Raw genomic sequence first — 16,928 nt, forward strand, 5'->3', positions numbered from 1 at the left:
AACACTTGAGCACAAATGATATCATTCTTTTTTTAATTCATTAAAAACCTACTTTTTTCTTTTACAAATACAAAATTATGTAAACCTACATCATAGATCTTATCATTTTCAGTTTTTCATTTGTTAGTAGGTCATTTTATTTCATTTTTAGCAACTTCATAGTACTTAAATGCCTTCTGTACTTGTCCACTGTTAAAGCTAGAGTTTTCTCTCATCTTTTCTGTTAGAAATAGAAGAGTGATAATAATCCTTGTATTTCTATCCATCCACATAACTAACTAAACTATACGTGACTTGGGGATGAATAAAATTCACAACAAAGCACATTTGTAATAGATTTGCCATGTGTATGTTTTTGGTAAAGGAGGCATTATTTAAGTATTATTTTAAAACTTCAGTTTTGAGATACAAGATATGAAATCTTCACTTTTTTTCCTTATAGAGGAGCCCAGTGACATCATCCCTGATGAGACCAGGACGCAGAAGGATGAAGAGCACCAGGCAGTATCTGCAGATAATGTGGTATGTAGTTTGAAATTCTTTCCTCATTACAGGATGGACTTTAGGAACATTGTGCCAGTTGATGACACCATCTGTATTATCAGAATAAAGTTTTGTTTTACTCTGTAAACTAAAGCAGAGCTTTTTTCCCTCTGATTTTAATATATCTTTCAGTGTTCAATAAGTAAAATTTAAACCTTTTCTCTTTTTTTAACTTTAGGAGATTTCCAAGTATGAAAATCTAAAACTTAGTTCAAATATGACATATTTTACATATAACAAGTTATTTTTCTTAAACGCACTGATAAGAGAGCAGATTCATTTCATTTGACAGCTGGCAGAATTGAAGTGGAGTTTAGGTGGTGATTGTGGAAGAAGCCTTTATTAGTACAAGTGCTTGCATCCAAGGGTTTGTCTGTTTAGACTGTACCTATCTATACTGTATTTGGAAACTTTTCTTTTCCCTGGTTAAATTGGACTCTGGTAATTGCGTTCAAAATCACAGCAAAGAAAGAAAGACAATATTTTAAGAATTTGAATAGCAGCAGGAACAGGCTGTGTGTGGATTAAACTGGATTGGAAAAAATGTAAACATATAGTGATATTCCCTTAGCAGCTGTTTTAGCAGAATTTGTTTATATTTTGGCCCCACAAAATGATACAGAAATCAAGATAATATTAAACAATGCCAGACACAAAAAGAAACTCCATTACATTTTCATTTTTGCTTTTGAATCAATGTTCTATGCATAATTTTCATTAAAATTGCACATATAATGGAGTTTTCGTTTCCAAAGTAGTTGTGATGTCATAATTTATTGTAACTTCTATCACAGATGTTATTTCTTTGGCCCTATAATCCTAAACATCTATTTAATAAAAGCAGAACACATACAATATATATTTGGGCTCATATTTGTTAAATACCAACAATATCTAGCATTATTTTCTACATCTAAAATAGAGTTCTGGATTGCATTTCATTGACTTTTAATTCAACAGACATATTGAAAACTTAGGTTTGATTTTAAGGCAGGTTATTTTTTCAAATGACTTATAATCATTGTTTTCCACAGTGAACTCTCCTAATATTTTAAATCTTGCCAAATTTCTCCTTCTGCTCTAGATTTTAATTACAGCATATTAAATATAAATAATTATTTACAATTGAAATATCTTTTCTTCCAAAGATATGTTCACTTCTAGCCTGAATTTCTCTACATTGAATCTCCCCAGCAGCAGACAACTAAAAATAATAAATGAAGTCGTGGCATGCTATGACTCATAGTCATTTTGGCACCTAATTTTTCAAGAACAATTGATTTTCAGAGACAAAACTTCAAACTTTCAAATGTTGATCTTCTCTCCCTGTAACTTTTGAGTGCCTCCAATTATTCATGGATGACAAATCCCAGAGACATATAAGACCCATTTATATGCACAACTCCATACAGTGGCTGTTGGTACCTACTTTTCTTAAATGCCTACCTCTATTTTTCCAGAATCAATCCAAACAGGTAGCAAATCTAAAAACCTTAGAACAAGAAGTATGAAGTGTAAAGCCTAGAGAAGACTGATATGATTAAGACTCAACTTTATCCTGATTCTAATAGAAAAAAAAAAAGCATTAGACATATCTCCACGCAGTGGTAGAAGGCAATTTCACTGCAGCTGTCCCTGACTCACAGAAAGCAGGTCAAAAGCCCTGTGATGATATCATTTCCTCAACGGCAGTATATCGAGTACGATGATTCGAAGTTTGTTTGTGACTTTTAATCACATATATTTTAATCATATATATATATATATATTATATATATATATATAATATAGATATATAATATATATTCCCGGGCAGAAAGTCTAATTTCATATTCTGCCTACGACATGCTGCTGTTAGTGTGCTTGTTCTTAAAACACTGACTACTGACTAAATCTGGTTTATCTTCCCTCTTTTTAAACCTCACTTTTGGTTGGCAGTGTTTAAATGTTTTAAGGTACAGTTTGTTTCCCCTTAACTACATTGTTTTACATGCAAAGGATAATATTTAAACTGATTTTATTGGTTTTTTCTTTATTTTTTTAAAAGGTTTTCTTATTAAGTAATTTGTTTTATCCTTCCAGTTGGAGCTTATTGGTAATTATTTTAATCAGCACTGAGATGTATTGTTTACCTTTTGACAGATATTTACTTATTATCTATGGTACACAAGGTACTTCACAAGCCCTTTTTGTTGTGCCTTAATTCTGAAGCTAGGGGAACCTCTCTCGTCTCTGTCCTCTCCTTGCTCTCTTTGTTACTGTCCAATGAAGAAAACAAATCCCCATGCAGTTTTCAGCATTCTATCATAGATGGCTGCTTCAAATGTCTAGCTAATGGAGCACGTTAAATATGTGAATTTTTAGACCTTGTATTTTCCTTTGGGATACATGCCATATGTTAACATTTTCATTAGAAGGAAGGGTCATGTTGAGACAGTAAATCCTTTCTAGTGTGTGTGTGTGTGTGTGTGAGAGAGAGAGAGAGAGAGAGAGAGAGAGAGAGAGAGAGAGAGAGAGAGAGAGATTAAAAATTAGTTCCTTATCCAAGAAGGGCCACATTAATCACCAGTTAAAGACATAAGGGGTAACACAGACACGTCCTGTGTGTAACACCAAGCAAGGAGCCAATTATCAAAGTTTAATCCAGATAACCTAAATCTCTCTGTCACCAAAACTAAATATTAAATAGGTATGTTGGACACATTGTGTATAGTGATCTGATATATATTTATTGCCTATGTTACAGAAAATAGAAATTATCGATGATGAAGAAAGTGACATGATAAGCAATTCTGAGGCAGAACAAGTGAATTCTCTCCTGGATTATAAGGTAAAGGGAATTTCAAGTTCTGAACTCATTAAGGGGAGCTATTGAGTGGAAAAGATTTATAATGCCTCTGATTTCCCCATCTGATAGACTAGGCAATCTGGGTCTCTGTCCTAATTATCTCAGGCAACTTGAAAATTAGTCAAAATGTTGGACATTTTAATACTGCTGGCTTGTTTGTTTGTTATGGTTTTTAATAACAAGTGTTTACTGGCTTAAAAATTGGCATTGATTGTGTTCAAGTGGGAACAACATATAGTGGTGGTAAATGTGAAATTTATGGTAAAGCTGAGAGAGGTGGTGGTGGTGTGTACATGAAGTCCCAGGTATATGTGGTGATGAGGTAGGAGCATCACTTTAGCTCAGCAATTTAAAACCAGACTGGACAACATTGAAAGACCCTCCCTCAAACAAAATAAACACAATAGTAACAAGAACATGTTAGGAAATGGGAGAATTTCTTTTCCAGTGTCCATTGCTAATTTTATATTGGATTTCAGTTTCTTTCAAGACTGTCTTTAAGACTATACCTGATATCATTTTTTAAGAATTTGAAAAATATTTCCCAATGAAAATACAGGGTGAATATGAATAGAGATGACCTTTTCTTAATGCCACTTGTTACTAAATTGGAAGGTATCCTCTGATAGTGTGTCACGAATAATTTTGTTTTTACTCAATTTTGACATAAGTTATCAATCTGTTTGTCAATTTGTTTTTTGTGTGAACGTGCTCTCCCCTTGTTACTCAGCAGCCTATCTTCCTAGGAAACTTTGGGCTTTCTGAAATTTTGGCACATAGTGCTTCTCTCTAAATACCAAGTTTCTTTTTGTGGAGTATAATCAGAATTTAAAGCTTATGATAGTAACAAAGACCACCATTTAATTAGAAAACAGCTTTCACTTTCATCAAAAAAAATCCTTGAAGTTTTAGACTAGTTTAACTGAATTTTAGACCATTGTACATTTTGTTTTCCTAATGTTCATAGCATTACAAGCTTTAAAATATTGAGTGTTATAGACACAAAGGGAAATTGTCTCTTGAAATTTATTTCTGAGTGGTCAAAGAACACAATAAAATTATATATTTAAACTGTATTTATGTGTATATATAGTAGGTCCTACTTGTTATCCCAACGCTCACTAGTCTGAGGCAGGAGGAGCTCCATTAATTCAAGGCCAGCCTAGAATATATAATGTGATCTTATCTTAAAAATGAATAAATTTTCAATAAAAATAAACTGTATTCCCAACTAGCTGAATTATAAAGTTGCTGGTTTTCAGTTTGAAGAGATCATACTAATACTCCCCTGTGGTCATATAATACTTCTAACTACTGAGTTCAGCATTAAAATGACTTTGCAGACCAGGTCACTGCTTGGCACGGGCTGTGGAAAGTGCAGGCGAGAGGACTGGATTGCGCAGCTGTTAAGTGTGCCCCACTTAGCACTCCTGAACAGATCAAACAGGGTTGGACTGAAACATAGAGGATTCTTTTCTAGGACGTACCTCTCCCCTTTTCAGTGGCAGTTCAGTCGAGAGAGTTTGCAACTGAAGACCGGGGAGGGAAGAGCAGAACAGGCAGTGAATGCTTGCATTGAACTCTAATAGACAGTTTAGTAATCCAATGTTTTCCAGTGTGGGAGCAGGAGATCCCATAATGGGTCATTCCTTATAATTACCTCCATCACATTTAGGCTTCTTTCCTTGAATTCACAATATTTGTACACATATATAGCAAAAATCTATTTATCTATACATTATTTTTATATGCTTCCATTTACCATCTGTGAAAGTTGGCCCTGGAGTTGCCATTTCATATTTTGAGCATTGCTGTAGAACATATCAGTTTAGAAATTTAATACCTTGAATAAAGTTGCTATACTCTATTTAAATAAACACACTAGTGTTCTTTGTTTAGGGGTGAAAGTTATTTTTCTCATTTTTAAGTATATTCATAATAAGTTTCTTGAAGGCAGAAATGTATTTTAATCACCTATGTGTTACTTGGATGGGGAGCCTGGCACATTGATGTTTAGTAAGCAGTTGCTTAGAAAGTAATTGAATAAATTAATTTGTCTCTGGAAATAATTTTAATAGTCTCCCAAGTGTTTATTTGTATAAATTCAATTAGTATTAGAAGCTCCAGCATTTTAAACTTTCCCATATTGAATTCATCTTCTGTGCTTGGGATTTATTATAACAAACTAAAAGAATGTTCTCTATAGAGCATTTTATTAATATAAAGTTTAGTTGTTATAGCATTCTGATTGAGATGCATCGGTAGAAATTCATATTTCTGGGGGTTAACTAATCCCAAATCCTTATGAGGAAAGCTGATGGATGCAATACCTGTGGCATGAGTAACTATATCATAAAATAGGACATCAGGCATGGTAGCTGTTAATACCCTTCCCAGTGATCAAAGCTCTGGCATATTTGCAACCTTGTGTCTCACAGCAATCATCCTGCAAAATTATAAACAGTTTGCTGGAAATGTGGGGAAGGTTTTTTAGCAAAAATAAACTAGTCCTTATTTTGTAAAAGTCGGTGTCTGCTATTGTCTTATTAGTTGCTTTCCTAAGTACTCCACTGACTTAAGAAAATCTCTAACGCACACATAAATTACTGCCTGTAATCTAGGAAGCATGTAATTGGCTCGCAAAAAGCACTTCCGAGAAGAAAATGTCTACAATATTAAATTATCTTGAAATTGTTTATGCTTTTCAAACATTTCATAAATACTGAAGAAGGGAAATATTTGCATGAAAAATTAGAGCTCCTCCTGTGAAAAGATGCTTTCGTGACTTTGGCAAATATGAACTAATGTTTCTAAAATGTTTTCTGATGGACTATGAGTACAGCTCAGGCAGACTAAATGCAAATGAGTCGTTATTAAATAATGATAGATAGAGCCTGTATTCAAATGGCTTTCCGCCTAGTGTGCTGGTACACAACTGGACACCAAGAACTTAGGAAGTGGAGCGCAAGTCAAGGGTACCCTCAACTGCACAGCAAAAGCAAAACAAGGACTGGAAAGATGGGTGAATTGCTAAAGGTCTTGCTAAGGAAGTGGACAGACCTGAGTTGGGATTTCCAGCACCCATGTGAAAAGCCTGGCCTGTGAAACATACCTGGAAGCCCAGTGCTGGAGAGGCAGAGACAAAGGGCTAACTGCGGCTAGCTGAAATAGTGGGCTTCATGTTCAGCGAGAGACCCTGTTTCAGAAAGAAGTTGGAGCGCAACTGAAGAAAATGCTTGATATCAACCTGTGACTTATACACACACACTCACACACATACACACACACACACACACACACACAGAGTGAGAAAGACTCACACATGTGTATGTGCACACACATACCACACATACATATACCACATATATGTGCATCAAATATGAAGCAAACAAAACAGAAGAAAATCATTTTCTGGCCAGCATTTTATTAATACAAATCTCTGACAATGACTTCTAATAAAAGTAAAACCATATCATAACAGAAACATGTTGAATTTCTCTAGAGTGCTTACTTTGAACTTAGTTGTGTTAGTGACTGAATAGAAATTTCGCTTGGACAGATGTTTCACTTATTAAGTGGTCTGGAAGGAAGCAGTTTCATCACATAAATTAAGGTTTAAATTGAGCTAATAAGTGATATAGTAAACATGTTCACAGATTGGATGTGATTAATACCACAACATCCACTTGACCGAAATTCTAAAATACCCATACCATCAACTAATTTTAATATGTCTTTAGGAAGCTTTTTGAACAAATGCTGTTTAAAGTCCTCCTGTACTCTGAGACCAGGTCTCCAGTAGAAAGAATTTTCTGTCTACTTCTACAGTTCTTGTCAAGGAGGCTGATTGATATTTGGTTTTATTTATTTTTATTTTTTCATAATGTATATTTCAATTGTAAACTGACCAATTGTAGCTTTATATATATTCATGAGGTACAAGGTTATGGTATGATGTATAAATACAATGGAAAACAATTAAATCAACCTAATCAACATATCCATCACTTCAAATACTTATTTTCTATGGTAAGAACCTTAAGTTTTGCCTTTCAAATAATTGTGGGAATGTACATTATTTATAATCTTCTCCACATATACTATTAAAAAAAGTGATTATTTGCCATCTGTGGAAGCATAAATAGAATTTTAGAAGTGAAATAAACCAGCCACAGAAACATAAGTATGACTTTTTTCACTTATATTTGAAATGTAAAACAACTGAACTCAAAGAAACAGGATAGAATGGTGGCCACCCAAGGCTGCATGGTGAGAGGATTGGGAGATGATTGATGGGCAAATAGTGCCAAGCTTCTCTTAGATGAAAGGAATTAAGTTTCTTTTGTTCGGTTGGGATTTGAGTCAGCATCTCAGTATGTATCCCAAACTGGCTTCAAACTCTTGAGTACTGGTATTAATAAGAATGTACCACAATGTCCAGCTTAAATTTTATTAACGTTGTTATAATTATTATTAGAGATATTGTGTATGCTTTTATTTAATCAGTGTACTATATTACATAACTTCCAAAGAGTAAAAACGTCTCCACAGTGAAATTCACCTCTTAAATTTAATGCACAATTAAATAAAATTGACAATATTTTTATTCATTTATGGATTCATTACTTTTCTCATTGCTGTAATCAAATACCAGACAAGAAGCAATTTAAAGGAATGTTTTGTTTGGGAACTTTCCAAGTTCAAAGGAATACAGCCTCTTAGGGCAAGAAAGGCATGAGGGCAGAAGTGTGAGGTGCTTGGTCACATTGGATCCACAAGCAGATAGAAGACCAGAAGTTATCACACATTAAGGCCGGTCTTCAGTGACTCACATCTTCTAATTCAGTTTGATATAGGAAAGTTCTTCCCAAGAAGATAAGTCTTTCTTGTTTTTCTCTTCCTGGAATCTATTTGTAAATTGTTTCTATTGATGGTTTGTTTAAACAGCAACCTTTGAATACCACAATAATTTCCTGCTGTATTTTATATTCTTTTATGGTTAAAATTGTTTTTTATTGTTTCTATACTCTGATTGCTTTTTAGTTTTCCTATTCATCAAACACACACAGGGGTAATTTTATTGTTTGGTGTTTTCTCCTTTAGAATGAAGAAGTCAGATTCATTGCAAATAAGCTTGAGATTCAAAAGCAAAAGTACTTTAAGCTCCAGACTTTTGTTAGAAACCTGATTCTGGCAATGAAAGCTGATGATAAGGAACAACAGCAGGTAAGTCCCATGAGAGACCAGTAAGCCACAATGTGTCAAGTTGAAAAATGGCATGTCATATTGGACGCTTCATATCTCTTCACTTGTATTCTCCATTCTGGCTTGGAGTTGCATGGAGCAAATGATTCTTTTTATGATCTTTTGAAACACAGTTTTCTTAAGAATAGGTGTTCAGATTTTTTATATGCTACTAGAGTACAAAGTCAAAATAGCTAATTAGAATATTTTCTTAATTTCAGGAAAGCCTTTAAGTAGAGAAAATCAAATTTTAAAATTCATTTTAAAGAATTCCTCAAAAATGTTGTAGAGCTGGAGCTATCTCGACCCATAAGTAGATAGCATGTTTGGGAAGCTTTTTCTGAATGAAAATGTGGGCATTTCTTTATTCAGTAGCAGCTGCCGGAGCTCACAAATGTTTGGACAGTCTGTTCTGTGATGTGTTGCTTCTCACTAAGAAAGCATGAAATTATTTGTGAAATTCTTTGTGATCATAGTGTATAATATTTTGCAATGTAAGTAAGAATGTTTGAAACCTCCACTCCAAAAATGAAATGGCTTGTTTTTGCTATGGATATTTGTTTATAGATTCCTTCCAAATTGCATTTATCCCTCAGGTTTTTCTATATATACATATAGTCTCAAGAAAAACCTGATGTATAGTCTCAAGACTATATAAATATAGTCTCAAGAAAAATACACACATTCATTTAGCCCAATATAAAATATTATGTTTAACACTAAATGATTCCAAATTTGCTGCTAAGTTATTTATCACCATGCTAACTCCTTATAAGAAAAGTTCCATGTAAGTAGTATGAGATACAGGTAACTATAATTTGGTAAATAGTCTTAGAAGATTTTATTCAGCAAAATTGTCAAAAATAAAATCACTGATGTCTTATACTCCAAGAAGGTTATGCATATATAGCCCATCTCAGACATTTCCAGGGAAAAGGTTAATGTCTGAACATCCCATAATTCTCCCTTCTTACAAAGAACAATGTCTCCATATATTTAACTGATGTACTGAGCTACAAAATTTAAAATAGGAGAGTTCATTCATGGGACTAAAGCCAGCATGAGTATTATTTCCCACATTTATGAATTTACTCTTTCAACTCCGACGATACATGAAGAGCACAATACAAATGACCTTAGTTGCCTTGGATCTCTTTATTTAAGTTTATTGCTTTATTATGCATGGTTTGCACATTTCAAGGCATATTGAAAATGTGTTAATAGGCTAGGTATGGTAGCTTATGCCACCACTCAAGCACTAGTGAAGCTTAGGTAGTGGAACTGTTTTGAGTTGGAGTTCCGCTTGGCCATAAACTAAGACCTTACCTTAAAACAAGCAAAGGACAACAAAAATAAAGTATGTTTGACTTATATAAACCTAAAATACAGATTTTTAAATGAATAAGAGCAATAGTATTGAACACAATTTCAATAGAATAATAGATTTCAAACAACTGTAGAACACGTACCATACATACCCGTGCGTGCATGCGTGCACACACACACACACATACACACACACACACACACACACACACACACACACACACACACACAAACAGCTCCAACTTTAGGCTAAATTAGAAAGTTTTTCTTGTCCAAAAGATCCAGTATCAATTTTGAATTCAGTTTCATAACCAGCTAACTAGTAAATGTCTTTGTTTCTTGACATCTGAAAATAAGCTCATAGCTTTGCTTTGGTTCTTTTTTGAGCTCTACATTTTTCTCTGCTCTCCTCCCTGCCTCTTCCCTCCTCTTCAATCCTCCCACAGTGTCCCCATGCTCCCAATTCACTCAGGATATCTTGTCTTTCCCAATGATTACTAACATATAAGAAAAGTAACTAACATGCTTTTGTTTTTCCTTTTCTAGTTTTCTTCTGATAAAAGACTACTGAAGTAAGACATGAACACAGTGTGGGCTGAAGTAGAGAATGATATAAAAGTAATACTAAATGCCACAGCCTATAGAATCAGCAGCTTAAATAGAACCTGTGATTATTTTTCATGCACAAGATTGAGTATAATGATTTTTAAAATACATTCCCTAAGCATAAATTATACTGGATACGGTGGTGATAGACACCTGTAATTACTTGGAAATTTAAAGCAGAAAGGTCGTGTGTACAGCCTGGACTCTGCCTCTAATGCAGAAAACTAATGAATTATACATATGATTACGTATATGATACGAGTAGTGATTTACAAAAATAATCCAAGTTTTCTCTTAAACTAATAATGTTCAAACTTTGATATATTCAGAAGTTTATTTCTGGAAATACATTATGTTCTACCTAGTAAAATAGAAACATTTGCCATTACTTTTTTATTTTTAAAAAATATACAGTATTTCTTTCATTAATCTTGACATGGATAAGTTGAATGAGATGAGCGATCTAGGGACTATTTTGCCCAAATAAAGAAGTCCAGGGTTTAAAAACTAGATATGGTACTTTCTTACTGAAACATTAGATTACCTAAAGGTTGTCTTTTTAAAATCAATAATAGCCATTTTAACATCCATATAATGTTGCCAACATTGCTCTAAGTCATTAGTTATAGTCTTTCTTCCCCTGATAATTCACTGTGTGATCCTAGCCAGATCGATTGCCTTTCTTAAACTTCAATTTCTCCACTCTGCAAGGAGGATAAGAATGATTATCAATTTTACATTCACATCTTACAGCCTAGAATAAGTATTACAGACACTGAGCGTATATTTGGCGAAAGTGTTAATGATCTCTTGGGAAAAAATGGAACTTGGTCAGACCTTGAAAATAGTTGTTACTGATGAAGAACATGTAATAAAAAATATTGAGGCTGTAGATGTGAGTCATTGTCAGAGTGTTTTTCCCAGAGTAAATTAGATCCAGGGTTCAATCTGCCACACGGAGGATGGGAGAATAGAGGAAAATTAACTGTGCTTACTTATATCTCTGTGGAAAAGACAACTCTAATCATCAGCAGAGACTTGTTTAATGCCCCGATATTGCAGTCCAGTAAGATATTGAAAGAATTTTGAGGTGCAATTTATACATCAAAAGTGTTATGAACTACCTCATTTATTGAACATTTTAAATTCTATTCTTATTTTAGTCAGCCAACTATATGCCATACAACAAAGAAAAGATAAATAGCAATGTTTTTTCTAGTTTGTACATCTCTCCACTAGAATTTACAGTATGAAATTTTCTAATCCACTTGACCTTCCCATATGCAAAGCTCATGGTCAATGAGTGCCAATTTGAACCCCTTTCCATTCTTAATATGGCATGTTCAAAACTGTAGAGCAAGCTCAATCAGTGATTGATGTACCTACTCACATTCTGAACAGCCAACATTAGCAAAGGCCCCATTGTACCTGAACTGGATCAGTAGTAGCTTACTGTTCTAGAAGAAAATGGCATGTGCCATATTACTGCAGCTTAGTACCTCAGAAAGCAAGTGGTATCTTTATGGTACGTTCATATGGAAGTACACTTAGTTTCAGCAAGAAACCTATGGGTAATTTAGTGGTACAAAATAAATAATAACTTTCTCCACATATAAGTTAGTTTTTCATTACATAGCCTGACCAAAAAATAAATGTTTTCTTGTCATTTTTGTGCTGCAAGGCAAAAATTAAAGGATGTGTAACTCACTGTTTTATTGAGGAGAATCATGTCTTATTTTGACAGTGTATTTTTCCCAGCATACCCCATCTTTCCATTCCTTAATTGGACAATGGCCAGTTTATATTTGTTCCTGTTGCCTTGGTTCTTGTTTACTAATACTCCCCAAACCCACAATACAAGTAATGCTGTTGAAAATTTTCCAGACAAACTATGCTATTTTACTTCTGATTTCTTAAAGTTAAATGGGCATGAACACTGTCAAGCACATAAATCTTGATTGTTTATTTCTCTAGTATAGATACATGTTCTACAAATACAGATGGAACAATTAGAATATGGTCAAGCTTAGCTCAAGAATGTTGGCATATCCTAATTGTCACAGCAAAGAAATGAGCAGATAGATACCTTGTTACAACAGCCATAGTTGAACAGACCCTGGTAGGTGCTTCCCCCTCACCTGTATGGACATAGTCTAAGGAAAGGAAACAAACAAAAACTCCATACTATAGTTTCAAATTGTTAAAATGTTATCTAAAGTACAATAGAAGAGTTGCCCCCTAACTACTAAATTCATTCTTTTAACAAAGAACAAAATAGATCTTTGTTGAAATGCAGGTTTCATTAAATGATATTATAGCTAGGCATGACTATTTTAATTAAAAAATGAAATATTAAAGCCCTTTAGCAGTGAGCAGTCAACACACAAAACTAGTATGAAAATCACTTACTTCAACCGTTTAAAAGCCTATGGTTAAAAAATCCTTGGTTTGGGACAGTTGCTTATGGCTTCACCCATGCCATTCTAAAGCACTCTGAATGCTGCAGGTCTCATCAGAATGCATGCTCATTTCCCTCTTGATTTCTCCTTTGTTTAAGATTCTACTCCACATAATCCACATACTTGTCATCTAATATGTAGTTCTTTCATAGCATTATATGAAAACTTACTGTTTTAGATAAGTAATTGTGTAAGATCCTTAAAATAAATGTTTCTTTATTTAAATCCATAGGAGTAAATTAAAACAAGAGAATTACAACTATTAATATAAAGTTGGAAAAATATCTGTCTGCATACTAATCTACCACAATTGATTTTTTTTTCTGATAAGGCACTGCTGTCAGATTTACCTCCTGAATTAGAAGAGATGGATTTCAGTCACGCCTCACCGGATCCTGATGATACCTCATTCAGTGTGTCTTCGTTATCAGAGAAAAATGCCTCAGTCAGTTTGTGACTGGGGGTTGGGATATGATGTATTCTGTTGGTTGCCTAACAGGTGTGCATTTCAAGATAACTATATTTTTCCCCAATAATCTTCAACTGGAAAAACACATTGTTAAAACAGGCATATTCTGTAAAGGAAGGACAAGAAATAATGGCTACAATAAAAATGCATGTCAAATGTAAAAATACTTGAAATGTGTTTTTAAAACTTCTATAAAATCCTAGAAAAAATTATATTTAATTTTAAACAATTCAGCCATGAAATCTATTATATCTGATTTTTGAAAGATTTTTGCTTATTGTTTAAGAAGAATCTTAGTAGAAGTTTCAACCAGAGACATAAAAATAATCATATTTCAACATTACTAGGTTGCTAAAGCTTTATTAGTCTTACTTTTGTAGCCATTGCAGCTTCCTTCTCCTCTCATTTTCTTATCATCCATATACATTTGTACTCAGGAAAGTGGGCTGAAAATTAAAAAAACAAAACCTAAATGTATGTTTAACATAGATGAATTCTAGGATTTATTTTTAACTCCTATGAGAATTTGACCTAAGATAATGGTTAGAAATTGAAACAATTACTAGAATGTAATTTAAGTTATTGGTATTCTTCTGTCTATAAAACTGGGGAGAGTGGAAAATACTCTGGAAAGTAAATTAACCAACAAAAGCCAAAACATTTAAGTATACAAAAACGGTACTTTATAAAAGACAGTTTTAATCTCAATTCTTGTATACTGAAAATGATCAGTATTAGTGATTTACACTCTACTATACAGTAAATTTATATAATTCATTTAGAGAAAATATTGCACAAATACTTCAAGTTTACCAACAATTTCATAATATTCTTTCACATCATGAACTTTGTGAAGCAGGAAATCAAAGTACGCCACTGATATTGGTTTTCTTTAGTATTCTAGCCATACAACTTTGCCACAAAGTTTACCTCATTTCCATACGAGGCCTGTACAGAGCCATCAGCCAACAACAATATCAAAAAAGAGTTATACTACTTTGATTGTAAATTAAAGTCCTCTGAATTTCCTGGATGCTGTTCTATGAACACCCAGTTGTTACTGTTAGTTGGAACCAGATGATAGCACACTATAGACATCCCTTTGCAGATCTTCCCTTCCAGAATACCAGATGGGAATACTAAGATTCATAGATGGGAAAACACTAGTTTCTCCCTAAGCTCACTGTCATATATTTGTGACCTTGTTTGTGGAACTAAATTACATGATTGAATTATTATCTAATCCTGAAGGAAGAGTGAAGCAGCTAGATAACTGTTCTAGTTGTCAAGCTTTAAATATTTTTAAGTTTTTTTTAACTGTGGCTGATTCTGATCTCAGTATTCCCTGATACCAATTTCAGAATACAGAAAGGCAGTCACAAATGCCTTTAACTTGGAAATGTCCCTTCTCTCCAATATATACAAGTAAAGTTCATTGATGGTCATTCAGTTTATCGACTATTTGATTTTACATTGCTTCCACACAGCTTCTATGGCTTCTTTGTCAGCAGAAATATTTCAGTAGTCAGCTACATGCTCTTTAGCTGACCGTCATGCGGTTCTTTGCAAACAACTTTTGGTATTCCTTGCTGACAAATCAAATTCCATTCAGGGAAAAGACCATTGAGCAACAGAACCTCAAACGTTCGGGTTAAATTTTCCGTCACATAAATTTATCTAGGAGATAAAGAGTCCCCCACCCTCTGTATACAAAAAAATACAGAAACCATTATTTTGTGATATGGAGTATTTAGACAAGGTCTCCTGTAGCCCAGACCAGCCTTTAATTCCCAATGTAGTTGAGGATGCTTTTGAATCCTACTGCTCCTGCTTCTGTTTCCAAAACTCTAGGATGACAACTGTGTTTCACCATAAGATTTATTTTAGTTTCTTTTACCTTCACCATTCTATTTCTTTTAGTATGAACAAGTTTCCTGGGGTCAGGTGTGCTAAGGTTATACCATGAGATCCTGGTATGAAGAAATTTCTGGGGTCAGATATGCTATGGTTATACCACGAGATCCTATTATAAATGAATTTCTAGTCTCAAATCTCTACTACAATCTTCTCCAGTAAGGTTGAGTTTATCTTTGAACTTATAAACTGCTTGAATTTAAAACTCTTCTTAGTCGGCCTTCATTGCAGAGTGAGTCTTTCCTATGTGTTTTAACACTCCTAATTTTATTTTTTACACTGAAAGATTTGTCACTAAATAAAAGAAAACATTCATGGCGCTCTTACTATAGAAAAGACAGTGGATTTCTTATCAATCTATGGATTACAAAAAGAATGATTTTAGCTAAGTACAATGGCACAACACTGATACCTCACATTGGGTAGACTGAGGAAAGCTGGGCTTCAAAATACAAAGAAATGTTTCCCTGTCAACCTTTTCATCGATATTAATAAAAGGTGTTCAACTATCAGTTGTAATTGATTTAAAAATTCTAATAGATGTGATACTTAGAAGGAATATTATAGCTATAATTTTGGAAAGACATTTAACTTATACTTTTATTCCTAAAGTTTCATTAACCTAGAAGCTATATGTCCTAACAGTCTACTTAGGACTACTTTTATCCTGGTGTTTTTCTCTCAGCCATAGAATTATATCTTTTATGAAAATAGGAATTAAAACATTAAAAAAATATTAGTGGCGATATTCTGTAGCCATACCCAAAAGAAATAGTTGCAGCAATGTCAAAACAATCATATTTTGGCAGATTGAATACATAACACAGACCTTGAAGAAGATCAAATATTTTTTAAAAAACTATTATACAACTGGGGAGCTAGCTTGGCACTTGCACAGGGCCACAGGTTCAATCCTAAGTACTTCAGGAGGACAGATACGAAGCTACTATAATGGAAACAATTTTCACATACATTTTTCACATATATATTTGGTTTTGAGATTTTTTAAACAAGAAAAATGATAGTTTTTGACTGTTTTCATGAACGTGTCTGTGGATCATAGTGAAAATCATCTAAGTAGTATTTCTTTCTTTAGGGCTTTGACAATATTAGAGCATATTATACTATCAGAAGTATCATTCAGAGAAGCAAATGTAAATGGGATTTCTTCCCTACTGAACTGCATTTAAATGTTTACTTTAAGCTTAGGATACCAAGCAATTTCAAAGCATATAATGTATATCTGAGAGCACTTACCTTCTAAAACGTGAGTTAAAAACAAACCCTGAAATAACAATAACAACAAAAAGAAGGCACCTTCCTCATTCAGCCAAGTTAAAATTAGTTAGAAGAAAATGAAAATTGCAGTTGCCCTGGAGAATAGGAAAATTAACACAGGCAAAGAAAATGTTAAAGGAAAATTGGTCTGTTTAGAGAACCTGGGGGATGTTTTGTTGTAAGGTCGGCTATCAACAGGACTTTTACACTGCAACTGTAATCAGTGATAGAAATGTTTGTT

The 16,928-nt window shown here is 33.7% G+C and overlaps 1 protein-coding gene across 1 annotated transcript in view; it reads left to right on the forward strand.

The window, feature by feature from the left end:
* Positions 1-13,530, forward strand: part of LOC121443450 (highly divergent homeobox-like) — a 123,291-nt gene extending 109,761 nt beyond the window's left edge. The window contains exons 7-10 of the mRNA XM_041645203.1: positions 443-522; positions 3,290-3,373; positions 8,495-8,617; positions 13,358-13,530. Coding sequence (XP_041501137.1) covers positions 443-522; positions 3,290-3,373; positions 8,495-8,617; positions 13,358-13,483 — 413 coding nt within the window. The 3' untranslated portion in view covers positions 13,484-13,530. The remainder of the gene's footprint in view (positions 1-442; positions 523-3,289; positions 3,374-8,494; positions 8,618-13,357) is intronic.
* Positions 13,531-16,928: the final 3,398 nt, after the last annotated feature.

This window comes from Microtus oregoni, unplaced genomic scaffold (assembly GCF_018167655.1).
Source record: "Microtus oregoni isolate MIOR12 unplaced genomic scaffold, Mior012 000107F_000, whole genome shotgun sequence".
Lineage (NCBI taxonomy): Eukaryota > Metazoa > Chordata > Mammalia > Rodentia > Cricetidae > Microtus > Microtus oregoni.